This window comes from Anarhichas minor, unplaced genomic scaffold, assembly GCF_050575085.1.
Source record: "Anarhichas minor isolate MPS153535 unplaced genomic scaffold, ASM5057508v1 ptg000024l, whole genome shotgun sequence".
In the NCBI taxonomy this organism is placed as follows: Eukaryota; Metazoa; Chordata; class Actinopteri; order Perciformes; family Anarhichadidae; genus Anarhichas; species Anarhichas minor.
This window is the reverse complement of record NW_027466470.1, coordinates 6,753,341-6,771,521: the sequence shown is the minus strand read 5'-3', so window position 1 is coordinate 6,771,521 and position 18,181 is coordinate 6,753,341. Positions and strand designations below refer to the sequence as shown.

The following is an 18,181-nucleotide window of genomic DNA, read 5'->3' as shown; positions in this document are numbered from 1 at the left end:
GAATGCAAAGTTTAATAAAGAAATCTCATAATGAAGTAGTTCTCTTCTCAGAGCAGGGTTTGTTTGTAAAATAAAATTTGGTATACAAGCATCAGCTGGCAAAGAGCATCAACAAACAACAATGGGCATCCGCAAAATCCAATTAAATTTCTTTTTGTCGTTGTTTCTTTGTACAGAAGAGATTACTTCTTTGCAGTTTTACGTTGTCAGACATGCAGATTTACATTTTTGTGGAGGTTACGACCGTAACAAATGTCCCAACCTGGCAGGAGAGTCATCTGATCAAAGTATGATCTCTCTGCTGTAGAATATCTTCGCGTCTCTTTTTAGTATTCTAGTCCATTCTGCGCCATCACCAATCTGTCCCATACTGCCTTTCAAGCATTTCCTGTGGGACTCATGCTGTGTTCGCAAGGCCTCTGTCTCTCTCTCTTTCTCTCCCCCTCACACACACACACACACACACACACAAACACACACATATTACACACCCATGCACATACTGTGGTGACTGCAGAGGAAAGTGAGCTGTCTACTGAGGGTTGGATTCTTGGTGCCGGTCCAAAAATGTGTCACTCGGGACACGCATGGCCTGCTGGAGGCAGGAATTCTGTCGCTAATGGGCCCCGCAGCCGTCGGCACCACCTGGGGATATGGGAGACGGGATGGATGGAGGGAGGGAGGGAGGGAGGGAGGGAGTGTGTGCAGCACAATGCGTTTGTAACAAACAGGAGGATGGGGGATGTGTGTGATAAAGAAATTGAGTGAGTTATCTATCTATCTATCTATCTATCTATCTGTCCGTCCACCCGTCCGTCCATCCGTCCATCCATCTATCCATCTATCCATCTATCCATCTATCTATCTATCCATCTATCTATCTAGCAATTTGCCCATGAAATGAAACACTTAAATGTTCACTAAGCTGTGAAAGCAGCTTGTATGTATTTTCTTTCCTTAAATCTGCAGCAATAAAAAGAGGAGAGTCCCCATATTCTATCAGATATAAACCAAGTTATTTGCGTTCAATATGTTCTTTGAACTTGTGGAATTAATGTATTTAGAAGGAAAAGTCAACATTTTTCCCTGCCATGAAAGACAGCTTATAAAAAATGTGAAGGCATAAACAGGCAGGGCAGGTGTTGACGATGCAAATGAAACGGATGACAGATGGTGAGCTTCGCGATTGCTCACTGTGCAGATAATGGATGGAGGTAATCAAATTCCTCTGAGGCTTTGGGACTTTCTTCAGAACTTTCTCATCAATTGCACCATCAAACAGTACCATCGTCAAAAACATCCCCCCCCTACCTCAAAAGAAGGGATACATACAAGATTTTATTTGTTGATAGACTTGGCCAAGTTTTGCAGCTAATGTTGAAAATACACTTTTCTGTTAATGTTTGTGGAAGTGACAGAAGATCATGATAGTGTGGCAAATCCAGGTGTCGTTTTATCATCATACATTTTTATCTCTATAACAGTGCTGTGTATGTGTGTGTGTGTGTGTGTGTGTGTGTGTGTGTGTGTGTGTGTGTGTGTGTGTGTGTACGTGTGTGGCTTAGCAGGGGATCAGACAACACGTTTTAAAATGTACTGCAGCTATTATAGAAAAGAAACAACCACACCAGCAGGCCAACAAAGCAAGTCTGCAGGGGAGAGTCTGCTGCTTCCATCCGTGCAAACCCTCCTTTCATGTTCTGTCATCGAAGCTTCCATAGATTTATTCACTCGAGCCGTGAGAGTTGTTGTTACTTCAAAAAGGAGGATCATGAAAATAAGCATCTGATGTGTGTTTTTCATATTTCGCACTGGAGGGAAACGGGCTGTGGTCCCCATCAGTGTGGTGACAGCCGTTTGATTTTCATAGGCCCCAGTTTGAAGGTCAGTTTAATGGTCCATTTGTGTTTTGTAGTCGTCTTGCTTCAGTGGAAGCTTCAAAACAAAGAGGGTCAGACAACGCAATAAATGACATCTTTTTATGAGTAAAACATGTCATTAAAAATGTAATTTGTCCTCCAATAAGTGTGGAAACTATTTTATTGCACAACTTCTTCTCCAAAGAATCTATCAAAACAGTTCTGGAGAAACTGATTCGCAAACTTGGCTTGGCTGTTATCAGTATGGAAGACCAACAATGTTGTATCAGACACGACTTGAAAATGCCAATTCTGTAACGGAAAAGCATTTTCCTGTCACAACACTCAAGAGCTGCAACAATTCTCCTTCACACTTCCAGCTATGATAACAGCTTCAAGTGTCAAACATATGTCTGCAGAAAAAAGCGTAGGAGAAAGTATCACAGAGGCAAAGGGAAGAAAGTATGCTGAATATCACAAGATTTTATGTGTCAGGTGATGCTGCTTTTTTTATGCCTGTTTTTCTTCATGAATAAATGTGATAATTGCTCTCGCAAAATCTCAGGACAGCGCAGCATATTGATTATGTTAAAGGTGCAAAAGCATATGCCTTGCATTCCTTTTTATGTTGGTATGATAATACTGGTCTTCTGACAAGCTGCCAAGTGTCTCTTTCTAACCTTGTTCGGTGGCACCTAAATTGGATGAAAACTCCATAATGAGAATGAGAAACATATTGTGAGAGAAATATCCAGCACAAGCTTCCGTAAAATAACTTTTCCTGATGTTCCGTGCCCAACCAGATCTAAGGGCACATACAGCCAAGTGAGTGTAATTAACTTTTTCCGAACTCATTTGGATAATCTCTCCCTCAGTTACCTTAGCTTGTGTGAAATTCCCAATTAACTATATCCCGGCAAAAACAACAACATTTAACGCCATGTGAAATTTCTTAATGAATTCCTTTGTCTCTGACTGGCACAGATGAGGCATGAGAAAGGCACATGTACGGCGAGCGTATTACTTAGGCGAGCCCATGTGATGGTGCCCGTTCACGGCTGACGGCGCGTTGGTATCCTCGGGCATGGCTGCCAAGCTGCCAGTCTGTGCCGTCACACCTTGCTGCCTTTAAAGATTGCCCTGCAGAGACGGGGAGGGGGTACGGAGGGCCTCACGGTTTTTTACAACGCACAGTCTGGCAACCCAGGAGGGTTTACGACTCAGGATCGGTGCCAAGAACTGCCCACCAGAGAGAAGGGGGTGAGGGGAGAGGGGGTGGGAGGATGCAAGGAGATATGGGTGTAGAGCACACACACGGTCACATTAACGCAAGGTATGTGTGCATGAATATGTGCATATGAATGCTTCCACTATATTGGTGTGTGTGGGTGTGTGAGTGTGTGTGAGGAGAGGCAGCTGGGTCCAATAGTGGAGTGTATATCCAACAAAACAGTATCGCAAATCAATTCATCAAGCTTTCCCTATGACATGTTAAGGGAAAGAGAAAAGTGTCTGCACATGCAATGTACCCTTAGCATCATGCACACACACACACACACTGCCTTTTCTCAGTAATCCACACAAATGGCAGTGGATGGCAGAATGTAAATGAGCTGGTTATTACACAGCAACGTTCATCAAGCTGAGCTGGAAAGACTTCAATGGCCCTGATGAATATGCATGCAAATTTGTTAATTAAGTTAATTATTCTGCTGAAAATTCATTTGTCTTCCCAAGGACATTTCTGCGATGATTTTAACATGTTTCCACCATTAGTCATGCACGGTGCTATTGAAAATCACTTCTGATCACCTTTTGGAAAGTTGCGGCCAAAAAATGGGGGAACAGAACACCTACAGATGAAGAGGAGGAGGGACGAAGCAGGTATAGAGGACAACATATCAGGGGCGTGGAGTGTGGTCGGAGGTAGACGGCAGCTGGTGCAGCCTGAGGATAAGGAAGGGTAAGCCAAAAAGCATGGTCTGTTGGATATTAGCTCAGTGGGTAGAGCACTGAAGAGCCAGTGCCACGTCTGGAGGTCCACTTTTCATCGGGACCATCCAAGCTAAAAATGTTTTCATTCATCGCACTGCAAAGCACTTTGGACTGAAATGTTTGTGCTCTGTTTTGTGACGTTTCATGATGTGAGGTTATGTTAGGTTGTGGACAGAAATGTAAATGAGGTTATACTCTTTGACATGCAGTTTGAAAGCTAAAGGAATAAATAAATAAATGTCCTGGGAATACTGCTGTTTTATAATGTTAATGGCCCAATCTGTTACACTTTAATCTAAAATATATTCCCTTACATAATGTCATCTTATGTTATATTGTGTTTGGAGGATTTAGAGGATTGATTTGTTAATCTCAATCTCAATATGTAATAAAGGCATCAGGAGTTTAGACAGTGGTGATCGTATATGATAGCAGTTACATGAGGAGGGCATGAGGCTAAGACTGCACGTAGAGTTTCAGGATTCTACTGGTGGTATTGTGTTTAATGTTTCACAATATCTACACAATTGCTGTCAAAGTTCTTTTAACCATGAGTCATTTTGTGTTGTGCTATCAAACTGAATTATATTGCTTACCAACTGTTTTTTTCTTTTATTCATTTGTCTTTTACTTTCACAGTCAAAAAGTTTATGTTGATTTTTTATTATCTTTCTTTGCTCATTTTATCCCAAACTAAATCAGGGTTGTCTTTTTAAAACTATAGCTATTTTATTTTGTTGTGTATTTTATTATATACAGGTAGGTACATTTTTATTGTGAAAATGTAAATTGTCATAATTAAGCGATTTCAGCAATTTGACCCTGCATAATGGTTTCTCATAAACCTTCACCAACGTCTAACTGTTAGTAATTCCTTGACCAATGTGGAAACATAACATCTGATGTGACGGTAAAACATAATAAAATGAAATAAAATACCAGGGGAACACAGCTATTCCCTCTTATTTGAGGCCCTATGTATAATTGTTTGCAACATACATTTTAGGTTTATTCCCATGTCATGTTTCCAGTGTAATGTCATGTTGTCTCAAGGGCCCTGTCCTTCTCCAGTCATTGTCCACAATGCCACAAAGTAGCAAAAAAAGATACATACCCGTAAACGGGAAAAAGTAAAAATGAAAGTTTTAAAGCGAGAAAAGAAAAAAGAAGGTAAGATACGAAAACAGCCAGATGGGAAAAATTTAGCAAGAAACATCAGGACGCACTGTTTGATACATCAAATGGCCAGTCGTACAAGAGGCAGCTAAGCCTTTGCAGTAGGTTTAGTCTGAATATCCAGATGTTTGATTTGTTAATTAATTCTCCTTCATAGTTAATCACAGGGTTTTTTCTATCTGACAACAGCAGGTAAGTCGAGGAGAGCGACCCTAAAATGTTGAGGTATGATGGTGTCGGAAATGCAGAGACAGACTGCATTTGTTCTTTGTGGATAACGTTTGTGTTTGAAAACTCATGCAGCCAAAAAAGTTGATGACTCAAAAAATAAATAATAATAATAATGAAAATGTATTCAATGCAGTGCAGCTCTTTAGGGACCACTGGTGATGATTTTTTTTGTCAGGCTATTAGAGAGTACATCTCTGTCTTTGAGGCTTCAGCTTGTTATCAATAACGTGGTCCAGTAATAATGAAACAAACAGCATTATGACAATGCCCTTGTCCCCTCTAGTGGAGATATGTAGCACTGCATTGGCAAAATAAGGCCAAGATGCAGCATGAGAGGTATAGGGTATTTCTTTTTTTTTTAATCTTTTAAGAATGTACTGCAAAACATGTCACCCTGCTGAATTTATAACTGTTCAAAGTAAAGATGTGTTTGTTTGGTGTGAGCTAAAGAGTAAATCTAATCCTTTTTTCAAACATTTTATTCCCATGACAAATTCAATCAGGATGAGGTGCATTAGCGAAATGTCATACATGCCATGTGTATGTCGTAAGAGGATTAAGTCATCCATATTTGTTCACGAAAACAGTTGTTTGTAATGATAAGGCTGACACACTAAATCGATTTGCACGTATTTTCCTGACAGTCCAGATTAACGGGCAATAAGACTTTATTAGCAATATGTACAAAATACACGTACACATTTTCACAATTTCAAGGCATCAATTAAATTCACATATGGTTGGAGTAATTATCGTTATAGATAACTGGAATTAAAGGGGAGATATCGATGTGAAAGAAGGAGGGTGAGGTGCCCTGGAGAAATGAAGAGCAGGGGAGTGAACGTCAGGGCCAGGGAGAGCTAGTAGCAGAGACTACATAAGAAAACAACAACAGCTGTTTAGCTTGTGGCTAAAAACAGGATGGAACAACAACATCATTTGCGAAGAAAATGATCCGGGAAAAGAGATTGTACTGACTCGAAGATATGAAGTAGGATGCCTTAGATTGCCTTTTCTATTTTATCTCCATCTGGTGGGTTTTTTTCTGTGTTGCTCTAGTTTTTTTTTTTTCCTCTGTGGTTTTTGATGTTATTGATTCTTATAATAAACTTTGCATATTAAAAAACACAAATCCCCCAAAAAACACATTTTGAGTCCTTTTCCCTCCAGCTGACGCTCCACAGCAAGGTAAGATGGGATCTATCGGAGGTTTGATCACTTCTCAGAAATGCTTCGAAGTCCAAAAAGCAAACTCTCAAATTCAAATTGTTGTAACATGAGGAACTGATGCAAGATTGCAGGAAGGCTGTTCCCCAAACTGCATCGTGCAATGCAGGTTTGAATCGTCTCTATTCAGACGTCACTGTATTTTGACTGCATAGAGACTTAATACAGGGTATTATTAGTGACTTGTACACACAGCTTTATTACAGTATCCAATTTCTTTCTTTTATTGCACACACTTCCATATAATATGATAATATTTGGTACAAAACCCTCTCCCGATGCCTGCCAGAGAATGTGTGAGCACACCAGTGACTGCTCTGCCCTTGACTTGTATCCATTCATCCAAGCGTGCTGGATGGTTTAGTTAATTAAGCTTAATCTACCCCCTGAGACAGATACGAGTGCTGTTACAGTGGCCCACTGAGCTGTCCCTATACACTCTTTTCCGGACCCCCCGTGGAGCCATCAGGCCCGCGCTACTCAACCATGTTCAAGTATACTGACAGGGCTCTGGAGAAACACATTACATATAACAGAGTTTTAAAAAAAATTGGACCACAGAAGAGGAACAAAAAAATGTTTGTGAAATAATAGAGTTAAATTACTTAAACCATTGGAATTTATGGCACACATCATTTAAAAGAAACGCAACCAAAAGCACATGGACTGTTGAGTTAGACATACTTGACTGGCTATGATTTTAATCACAAATATGCGGTCTGTTATATTTTATTGACCCTGCTGCTGAGAGCTAATTTGTTTATTCTGTGTCACATAGACAAGGTCACTCCAGAGGGAAACATTTCCATAACATATTGGCAGGGCCGAAGTGTAAAAAAAGAGAAGAAGAGGGAATAAACTGCAGGTATAGAAATGCTTTATTTGCTGTTAAAGTGAGCGCACAAGGAACATTGCCTGGTTAATTGGTGCTTGCACATAATGAAGACAGAGACGAAACAGGTGTGGACAGAAACACAACATCTGATATGCAGGTAATACTGTATGACATACACTTTGTAAGCAAAAACATACACTTTGCAAACAAAAAGCAATGTCCTGGGAATCAATTTATTTCACTTTTTAAGATCTAATCTTTTATTTTTAGTCACAAAAACACAGATATTAACATAAATGAATGAGGAATAATAAGCAACTTGTGTGTAATCGATCAATATTCATACCGCTTCCTCTTTCTTGCAAGCCAATATTGCAATAACCACAACATATCTCTGTGACTTCTTTCTGTGTTGTCTTTCACTATGTGCCAGTTTGTTTACCTCTAATGCAACCTACAACAGGAATTCACCCAATTCATCGGTATTTTCATTTCTGCCTGCTCTCTGTATACTGTTATTCTAAGTGACTGTTTGCTAAATTCCTTCCCCAAATAGTGATTGTCCAATCATAGCTTAGCAAATGTATCCAGGCAAGGCATGTCTGTCTGTCAAGCTTTGGATTGGATTTGTTTGGATGCTGTTTTTTTATTTATTTTTTTACTCAAAAGCATAAACACAAGAGGAAAGCTGTAAGGCCGGATTAAATAATAGGTTTGGCTGCAATCGTTAGCTTGTCCTGCTAAAAAGCTTAATCGGCTACTTACAGTGGGAACCTACCCTGAGTTATTTCCAAAACCAAGCAATAGCACATGACTAGCTAACTACATTTGTTTGTGGGTTTACATATAGGCCTATATGAATGTCGGTTACATTGAAGCCCTTGTCAAACAAGTCCACATAATGCTGGCAGAGAAAGCTTTCCGTATGTCGCAACATACCAGAGTTGTGGTGTCTGGTGTCTGTGGCGCCTTTGAAGGCCAGTAAGGGGGAGAGTCCATAGCAATGGAGCCGCGGCTGGGAGTATGGTGGAATTAAAAAGAAACTCAGCGTTCATTGTAAGGATCGATGGCGAGGACGAACATAAATGCACATTGGTGTAGCTTTTCCTTGTTGGAGATCGCTGACAGAAGAGAAGGGATGAGGGCAGACATTGATGCAGCGTCACTGCACCTGGACTATAGAGTCACAGGTCAGTCAATTATATTCTATTGGTTTTGACATGGTATTGTTGCTAAAACGGGGTTTAGAGTAAAAAAAAAAAAAAAAATGTGGCAGAGCCAATTCAAGTCTTTAGGGCGGTCCTTCATAAAGTGCTGCAGAAGTAAGTCCTAAACCAGGAGATGAGTTAGCATGTTTGCACTTCCTGTTCCCCTGTCTCAAAGTCGATGGTTTTTTGAAGGGGTTTCGTTTTTAGATGCCTGAGATAAGATCTGTAAAATGATTTTAACGTTTCATTAAGCTAAACTAGGTTTATTTTGAAACGTTGTATCTTCAACTTAGTTCATACTTAAAATACAGTATTTAACAGTTGTGCACATTTCTCTATGAAGTAATGCATTTTTTTTATTTTATTTTTTACAAATATCATAATTTACTTGGCACATTTATGAAATATTTACATATACCATATCACTCACTCCAGGAAATACACGACACCTTAGTTCGACATACAAAATAATCTGGCGTTAACATTACACAAAAACAGTTTGCACACAAATATGCACGATGACAAATGTACATGAACAACGTACCTCGCAACCGGGAGGGAAATGAGTCCACTTGAAAACACATGAATCTTCAAAGATGATCACTTTAACATTAACTTTAACACTTTGCGCGGAGTATATCGACTTCTAACAATAGTTCCTATCACATATAAAACAAACAAAAATCCATATTCATAAAAACAAGCTGTACAAATAATATATACACAAGCATATTAAATAATGACATAAATGATATTTATGGCAGTTAAAACGTCTATTCGGAGTGTAGTTCAAACGTTACAGCAGAGTTTTGTGCTACAAAATATACATTCTGATAAACAGAAGCGCTCTGGCCAATGTCTATTTCCCTGTTCTTCTTCTTGGCCTTCTTACAGCATAAAAGATCCAAAAGATGTCTTCGCAACTTTTGTGAGTGCATAAGCAGCAGAGGGTTCATACAGCAGTGAGAATAGGCAAGTATACGGCAAATAGAATAGGCAATCTCCAAGCGTTCCGTTGCATCGCAGTCTTTGGGTTCATAAAAAGACGCGATGAAAAGCAGAATATTGAAAGGTCCCCAGCAGATGAAGAACGCTGCAACAATGCATAACACCACCACTACAGTCCTGTACCTTTTTCTGTTTGGAGCCTGCAAAACTGTCTTGAGGATGGCAGAATAGCAGAAAACAATGATGGCCAATGGGAGGAAGAAGAGCAGTGACACCTGGAGATAATAGCCCAGTTTGATATCATGGTCATCGGAGGGATCCTCACAACTGGAAATACCGTCAGAGTGTTCCACCTTCACTTTGAAAGCATCTCTCAAGGATGCAGCAGTGCCGATGACCCAGGAAGCTACACAGGCTACCATTGCAAACCTCTGCCTCTTTACAGAGTTGATTGGCCAGTTGTGCAGCACCACTATTATGAAACGATCCACAGTCATGGCAGTCAGTAGAACGGTGCTACTGTACAAACCAACAATGTATACCGCAGTCATCAGTTTGCAGGTAAACTCACCAAAGACCCAGTGGTGCAGGTAATAGACGGCCCAGAATGGGAGCGTAAAACTAAAGATTAAATCAGAGCAGGCCAGGTTCAGGATGAAAAGATTTGTGACATCTTTCAGGTTCTCGTGGGTGACGAGAACAAGTAGGAGAAGACAGTTGGCTGCGACACTGAAGATGAAGATCAAAATGAAGAAGGCACCACTGAAAGTGTTGAAGTCAAACATCTCATCACAAAGATACACCACATCACTGCTGTCGTCCACGTGTCCGCCGCTCACTGTGGAGTTGGACTCCATTGTAGGTTTTCTGAGAAACATGGCACAAAGCTAAAATTGGCAAAATGTAATTAAGACAAAGCAAATGTCTACAACCCTTCACAATTTTGGATTTAAAAAAGCAATTTTGTGTATTAATAAAATAACATTTCAATATGGAGAACAATTAAGTACAAAGTGGGTCACCCCAAAATATGGCGAGCAATTACACTAAATTTTAGGCAACTTACCCTGAACAATGGTGGTTATGTCTTGTGCTGAAGTGTGCTGTGGAGGAAAAGTTGTCGTATATAACAAAAAACTCAAGGTTCCTCTTTTTGTTTCACATTCAGTCAGCGATTGTGCAATTCAAGAGCAAGAATACACTTTGAATTCACGCAAAAGTGGTGACATAGGTGCTGCTTTTACAACATTACCTAGAAACAGCAATGAGGGTTACTCCAAACAGAGACACGTTTTTGAATTTAACCCCCACAAACACATAAAACACAGGGTTGAGGCAGCAGTGTGAAAAGGCAAGAAGTCGGCTGATGTAAAAGGCGTAATCCAGTGGTTTTGATGCTTCACACATTTCAGCCAACATCTTTGAGTCGACGGTTGTTTGGTGCCCGAAAGACGACTTTAGAAATATCACTATATTGTAAGGCGCCCAGCCCACAAAGTAAATAACTGTGAGAGTAAAAATGAGTTTTAAAGTTTTGTTCTTCCTTCTTTGTGCGGTAGGACGCAGCAACCTGCACATGATCTGAGAATAGCAAAAAATGAACACCACTGAACTCAATATGAAGAAAACATTTTGCTGATAGATTCCCCACAACTTCCAGTAAGAATCTGCATGTCCACAATGTTCCTGGTCCACTCCGGTGGAAATGAAGGCTGGACTGGCAACCAATGTACTCACAGCCCAAACGATCACACACGTTACGACGCTGTAGGTGCCTGTGGTGGACACAATGTCAGACAGAGGATTCATGACAGCTACGTAACGGTGGGCAGTCATCAGGATGAGGAGGATACCACTGCTATAGAAACCAACGTAGAAGACAAAGATGACCATTTTGCATGTATGTTCCCCTAAAGTCCATCCATACATATGATCGTAGAGCCAGAAGGGCAGACCTGCGGTGAAGAAGAGATCCGATACAGCCAGGTTCAGGATGAAAGCGTTGGTGAGGGATTTGACATTCTCATACTTGGCCAGAATCACAATGACCAAGATGTTGCCAAACAGACTGAGGATGACCACGATGGAGAAGAGCACTGTAGTGAACATCGCTCCAAACTGTACGACGCTTGTTTTGTTGCACATTTCATCTCCATACTCATCGTACTCATCGTAGTAGTCATCGTTGGAATAATTGTCTGTGGTTGCGTAGAAGGTTGAGTCAGTTGTTGCCATATTTCCACAGCAAGAAGAGAAAGTCTAAATTGAAAAAGGCTTTGTTAGAGCGGTAAATCCAAGTCAACAGATTAAATGATACAGAAGTGAATGTGATGATTACATTGGAAACATGTTCGTCAGAGATTTATGTCACCACTTCATCAGTTAACATGTTAATAACTTGTTGTATAATTCTCTTGATACATGACGTACTTTTGTCTGGAACATGTGGTCATTATATCTCAGAGGGTCACTTTACCCAAATTACAAACATATTTTTTTACTTGTGTTTGGTGTTATTCAGCCATGTAGATAGCTTTGGTTTTATTTGCTTAGACTCTAAGATATTTATCCAAAGTTTCTTCCTCCAACACTTTTTTTGTGATGCTTACAACTTTGAAGAAAAAACATTGTTTTCAAATTTCTGCATTTTAAAATGTGAAAAAACAGGGTCGAGCTAAAATGGGAAAACAAAACATTTCTTCAACCCACAGCGTGCTTGAGGAAGTGGAGGAGTATTTTGAATTGGTTTCAGCAAATAAAATACATGACAACATATTCATTGTCAACTTAGATAACAGCAGACACCTCAATAACATACACAGTCTATTCAGACGAAATCAGACACAAGTTCCATTCAATATTCCCAAATTGTTTCTAGTCTTTTCAGACTTTCATTTCATGTTATAATCCATATTCTCAGGAATTGAATCCATAAATTTAAATGTAATTCCATATTCTTGTATTTTGATCCATAATCCTCAATTTTCATTCCAAAATCTCAAACTTTCCCACTCAATTTTTACATAAATAATTTCCCAAAATGATTAATTATCTAACTATGCTGTAACATCAAAGAGATAGCAATGCCAACAAAACGTTACCTTTGGGTATTCACTGAGTGTCACTCATGCGCTGCTCACTGTTCTTCTCAGTAATTGTAATATCTGCATCATATATAGTTGATATGATACTGCCAGAGAGAAGTACTTGCATGACACGTCACTGCAATAGGTGGAAATCAAAAGTGAAAACAGACCAATAGATTCCAACTTAAATTTATTCAAACATATTCCAGTAAAAGCATTTTTTTAATTTATTTTTTACAAATATAATTTACTTGGCACATTTATGAATATTTACATATACTATATTGAATAAAAGCACTTCCAGGTGTTTCATTTCAAAAATGAAAGTCTATCACTCCCTCCAGGAAATACACAACACCTTAGTTCGACATACAAAATAATCTGGCGTTAAATTACACAAAAACAGTTTGCACACAAATATGCACGATGACAAATGTACATGAACAACCGAGAGGGAAATGAGTCCACTTGAAAACACATGAATCTTTAAAGATGATCACTTTAACACTTTAACTTTAACACTTTGCGCGGAGTATATCAACTTCTGCCGCTTCACGTGTCTTCTTGTTGCTGTGCCACGACTAAATTGTGTCCCAGCACAACATAGGACGTAACAATAGTTCCTATCACATATAAAACAAACAAAAATCCATATTCATAAAAACAAGCTGTACAAATAATAATATATACACAAGCATATTAAATAATGACATAAATAATATTTATGGCAGTTAAAACGTCTATTCGGAGTGTAGTTCAAACGTTACAGCAGAGTTTTGTGCTACAAAATATACATTCTGATAAACAGAAGCGCTCTGGCCAATGTCTATTTCCCTGTTCTTCTTCTTGGCCTTCTTACAGCATAAAAGATCCACAAGATGCCTTCGCAACTCTTGTGAGTGCATAAGCAGCAGAGGGTTCATACAGCAGTGAGAATAGGCAAGTATACGGCAAATAGAATAGGCAATCTCCAAGCGTTCCCTTGCATCGCAGTCTTTGGGTTCATAAAAAGACGCGATGAAAAGCAAAATATTGAAAGGTCCCCAGCAGATGAAGAACGCTGCAACAATGCATAACACCACCACTACAGTCCTGTACCTTTTTCTGTTTGAAGCCTGCAAAACTGTCTTGAGGATGGCAGAATAGCAGAAAACAATGATGGCCAATGGGAGGAAGAAGAGCAGTGACACCTGGAGATAATAGCCCAGTTTGATATCATGGTCATCGGAGGGATCCTCACAACTGGAAATACCGTCAGAGTGTTCCACCTTCACTTTGAAAGCATCTCTCAAGGATGCAGCAGTGCCGATGACCCAGGAAGCTACACAGGCTACCATTGCAAACCTCTGCCTCTTTACAGAGTTGCTTGGCCAGTTGTGCAGCACCACTATTATGAAACGATCCACAGTCATGGCAGTCAGTAGAACGGTGCTACTGTACAAACCAACAATGTATACCGCAGTCATCAGTTTGCAGGTAAACTCACCAAAGACCCAGTGGTGCAGGTAATAGACGGCCCAGAATGGGAGCGTAAAACTAAAGATTAAATCAGAGCAGGCCAGGTTCAGGATGAAAAGATTTGTGACATCTTTCAGGTTCTCGTGGGTGACGAGAACAAGTAGGAGAAGACAGTTGGCTGCGACACTGAAGATGAAGATCAAAATGAAGAAGGCACCACTGAAAGTGTTGAAGTCAAACATCTCATCACAAAGATACACCACATCACTGCTGTCGTCCACGTGTCCGCCGCTCACTGTGGAGTTGGACTCCATTGTAGGTTTTCTGAGAAACATGGCACAAAGCTAAAATTGGCAAAATGTAATTAAGACAAAGCAAATGTCTACAACCCTTCACAATTTTGGATTTAAAAAAGCAATTTTGTGTATTAATAAAATAACATTTCAATATGGAGAACAATTAAGTACAAAGTGGGTCACCCCAAAATATGGCGAGCAATTACACTAAATTTTAGGCAACTTACCCTGAACAATGGTGGTTATGTCTTGTGCTGAAGTGTGCTGTGGAGGAAAAGTTGTCGTATATAACAAAAAACTCAAGGTTCCTCTTTTTGTTTCACATTCAGTCAGCGATTGTGCAATTCAAGAGCAAGAATACACTTTGAATTCACGCAAAAGTGGTGACATACGTGCTGCTTTTACAACATTACCTAGAAACAGCAATGAGGGTTACTCCAAACAGAGACACTCCAGAACTTCATTTTTGAAATTCATTTTATTGTAAAGGATAGATGTCGATGTAAATATGTAGATGTACAGCAAAAAATAATGATGATGACATCATAATGTGAAAATAAACACTTTCACTTGCATGACTCCTACAAGTGTTGAACGGGAAAATATGGAATAATTGATTTAAATGATTGATGTGAAAACATAAAAGTAAAATGCAGTTAATCAAAGTGAATCACATTCAGTCATATTTTCTCTAATGCAATGTATTATCAATTTATCAGCTTGCATTCACATACGTATAATATAGGGCAAGGATAGAAACATATAACAGCACAGTTTGATTGGAAACTATGAGGGGAATATCGGATGCAATTGTGCATGAAATATTGCACAGTACATATCACTTTATCACAGAAAGTCACATAGATCACGTTTGTTCCTCATTCTGACGTCTGAACAACTGAACCTCTTGACCATGTCGGCACGCTTTTATGCCTGCATGAGCGACTGATTTCATATTTACTTTGATTAACGAGCAGGTGTACAGCTGTACCTAATAAAGAGGCTGCAGCGTTTATGTCAGCTATTAAGGAACTTATTGTAGTTTGACCACTATGCAGGGTAGGCCTACTGAGTGAATAATATAAACAGCCATGCTCGTGGCTCTGTTAGACTTTGAGTTAAATGCTAACGTCATGCTCACTATGACCATGCTAACGTGCTGATGTTTAGCAGGTATGATGCTTATTATGTTCACTATCTTAGATTAGCCTTTTCAGCTGTGTTTAGTACCAATTAGTAAATGTTAGCATGCAAAGAAGCATCTCCAGTCTAGCGTCTGTTCTAAGTCAATGCAATGTCTCATTCTGCATTTTTTTCATCCATCTTATTTTGTGTTTACTTTTCGTGGTTTGACAGAATTTGCGTGACACTTCTTTCTTAGAACCCGGTATTTCTGGTTTCATTTCAGCTCTCTGTATCAACTACATCGAAAACTCTTCACCACTTGTTAGTGATGTGATAGTGAGCCGGCTTTGCCTGTTGCGGATGCCGCTGTTCCTGTGACCCCAGCCTTTCAGCATTTTGTTCAAGTGGTTTTTGAATTTAACCCCCACAAACACATAAAACACAGGGTTGAGGCAGCAGTGTGAAAAGGCAAGAAGTCGGCTGATGTAAAAGGCGTAATCCAGTGGTTTTGATGCTTCACACATTTCAGCCAAAATCTTTGAGTCGACGGTTGTTTGGCGCCCGAAAGACAACGACTTTAGAAATATCACTATATTGTAAGGCGCCCAGCCCACAAAGAAAACAACCGTGAGTGTAAAAATGAGTTTTAAAGTTTTGTTCTTCCTTCTTTGTGCGGTAGGACGCAGCAACCTGCACATGATCTGAGAATAGCAAAAAATGAACACCACTGAACTCAATATGAAGAGAACATTTTGCTGATAGATTCCCCATTTCTTCCAGTAAGAATCTGCATGTCCACAATGTTTCTGGTCCACTCCGGTGGAAATGAAGGCTGGACTGGCAACCAATGTACTCACAGCCCAAACGATCACACACGTTACGACGCTGTAGGTGCCTGTGGTGGACACAATGTCAGACAGAGGATTCATGACAGCTACGTAACGGTGGGCAGTCATCAGGATGAGGAGGATACCACTGCTATAGAAACCAACGTAGAAGACAAAGATGACCATTTTGCATGTATGTTCCCCTAAAGTCCATCCATACATATGATCGTAGATCCAGAAGGGCAGACCTGCGGTGAAGAAGAGATCCGATACAGCCAGGTTCAGGATGAAAGCGTTGGTGAGGGATTTGACATTCTCATACTTGGCCAGAATCACGATGACCAAGATGTTGCCAAACAGACTGAGGATGACCACGATGGAGAAGAGCACTGTAGTGAACATCGCTCCAAACTGTATGACGCGTGGGTTGTTGCACATTTCATCTCCATACTCATCGTGCCCATCGTAGTAGTCATCGTTGGAATAATTGTCTGTGGTTGCGTAGAAGGTTGAGTCAGCTGTTGCCATATTTCCACAGCAAGAAGAGAAAGTCTAAATTGAAAAAGGCTTTGTTAGAGCGGTAAATCCAAGTCAACAGATTAAATGATACAGAAGTGAATGTGATGATTACATTGGAAACATGTTCTTCAGAGATTTATGTCACCACTTCATCAGTTAACATGTTAATAACTTGTTGTATAATTCTCTTGATACATGACGTACTTTTGTCTGGAACATGTGGTCATTATATCTCAGAGGGTCACTTTACCCAAATTACAAAAAAATCTAATTTTCTTACTTGTGTTTGATGTTATTCAGCCATGTAGATAGCTTTGGTTTTATTTGCTGAGACTCTAAGATATTCATCCAAAATTTCTTGCCCCAACACTTTTTTGTGGTGCTTACAACTTTGAAAAATATATATATATTTACAGGCACTGGAAACTTGTTTTCAAATTCCTGCATACCATTTAATTTTCATGACTGAATAAACACCACTCAACGTTACAGTTTAGAGAGAAAAAAACATATTTCATTATGATATTAGCACTTATTTCTTAAGATTGGTGCGTGAAACCTCTGTCACTGTTGGCAACACAGTCCCACAACTGTTCTCACATTTGTGTCTAATATTGTTTGTTCAGCAGAAATACATGACAACACCTTCATCCAGCTGAGCCATGCTCACTTCAAATCAGCAGGATATGTATTTTGGCGTAGTATTTTGATTTCCTTGCGGTTGTCTTTGTGCTGTTATGAGGCTGCGATGATGTAACTGATTGTACTGATTTTCAGCTTGATGTGACCAATAGTCACTGACGTTGTGTAACAAAGGAAAATACAAATCAACAAAGACTTCAAACCATATTGTACCGTTGATACATTCGGTGTTCTAATGCGTGCACTATTTATTTCAACATAAAGTCTTATTTGTATTGTTGTTATCGTTGCCTCCCGGGGGCCCAGTTTTTGTGGCACCAATTGTTCCAACTTTGGCAAAACATTATATTTTCATTTTGGATGCCAAAACATAAACAGCTGATTGAGATAATGTGTTTTCAGGACAATTGACCAGCAACAGTCTCTTTCCATCAACAGTGTTATTAATAATCTGGACTATCCACAGACTTTAGTACAGTTAAGGAACTGTTTTTTTGGCAGTAAGGTTGCTGCTGAAATAATTGGCAAGTGCCTCTAACGCTAGCAAAATAAATCCATAACTATCCGCATGGCTACTACTAGAGGTAAGGGAGAAGTTTATTATTTTTTCAAAGATTTATTTAAAGCTACATTCTTGAAATAAGGAGATAAAGCATTCCTACTTTAATGTCTATCTTTCGTATTAGACTAACAGTTGTTTTTTTTATTTCAGTAAAAATTTATTTTTTACAAAATACAAAACATTCTAA

General features: G+C 39.5%; 4 protein-coding genes across 4 annotated transcripts; all 4 read right to left on the bottom strand.

The window, feature by feature from the left end:
• Positions 1-7,990: 7,990 nt before the first annotated feature.
• On the bottom strand, positions 7,991-10,440 carry LOC142956635 (chemokine XC receptor 1-like). The gene has a single exon (XM_076098302.1). It carries the CDS (start codon positions 10,355-10,357, stop codon positions 9,305-9,307), a length of 1,053 nt encoding a protein of 350 aa, XP_075954417.1. The 5' UTR covers positions 10,358-10,440; the 3' UTR covers positions 7,991-9,304.
• Positions 10,441-10,727: 287 nt separating this feature from the next.
• LOC142955991 (chemokine XC receptor 1-like) lies at positions 10,728-11,714 on the bottom strand. The gene has a single exon (XM_076097265.1). It carries the CDS (start codon positions 11,712-11,714, stop codon positions 10,728-10,730), a length of 987 nt encoding a protein of 328 aa, XP_075953380.1.
• A 1,024-nt stretch (positions 11,715-12,738) lies between these two features.
• LOC142956632 (chemokine XC receptor 1-like) lies at positions 12,739-14,441 on the bottom strand. Its single transcript, XM_076098297.1, has one exon. The coding sequence runs from the start codon at positions 14,356-14,358 to the stop codon at positions 13,306-13,308; it is 1,053 nt and encodes a 350-aa protein (XP_075954412.1). The 5' UTR covers positions 14,359-14,441; the 3' UTR covers positions 12,739-13,305.
• Positions 14,442-15,740: 1,299 nt separating this feature from the next.
• Positions 15,741-16,799, bottom strand: LOC142956893 (chemokine XC receptor 1-like). Its single transcript, XM_076098668.1, has one exon. The coding sequence runs from the start codon at positions 16,797-16,799 to the stop codon at positions 15,741-15,743; it is 1,059 nt and encodes a 352-aa protein (XP_075954783.1).
• Positions 16,800-18,181: the final 1,382 nt, after the last annotated feature.

What these genes read in the sequence shown, in the direction of transcription:
- LOC142956635 (XM_076098302.1), bottom strand. Translation starts at nt 10,357, where the DNA reads ATGTTTCTCAGAAAACCTACAATGGAGTCCAACTCCACAGTGAGCGGC.
- LOC142955991 (XM_076097265.1), bottom strand. Translation starts at nt 11,714, where the DNA reads ATGGCAACAACTGACTCAACCTTCTACGCAACCACAGACAATTATTCC.
- LOC142956632 (XM_076098297.1), bottom strand. Translation starts at nt 14,358, where the DNA reads ATGTTTCTCAGAAAACCTACAATGGAGTCCAACTCCACAGTGAGCGGC.
- LOC142956893 (XM_076098668.1), bottom strand. Translation starts at nt 16,799, where the DNA reads ATGGCAACAGCTGACTCAACCTTCTACGCAACCACAGACAATTATTCC.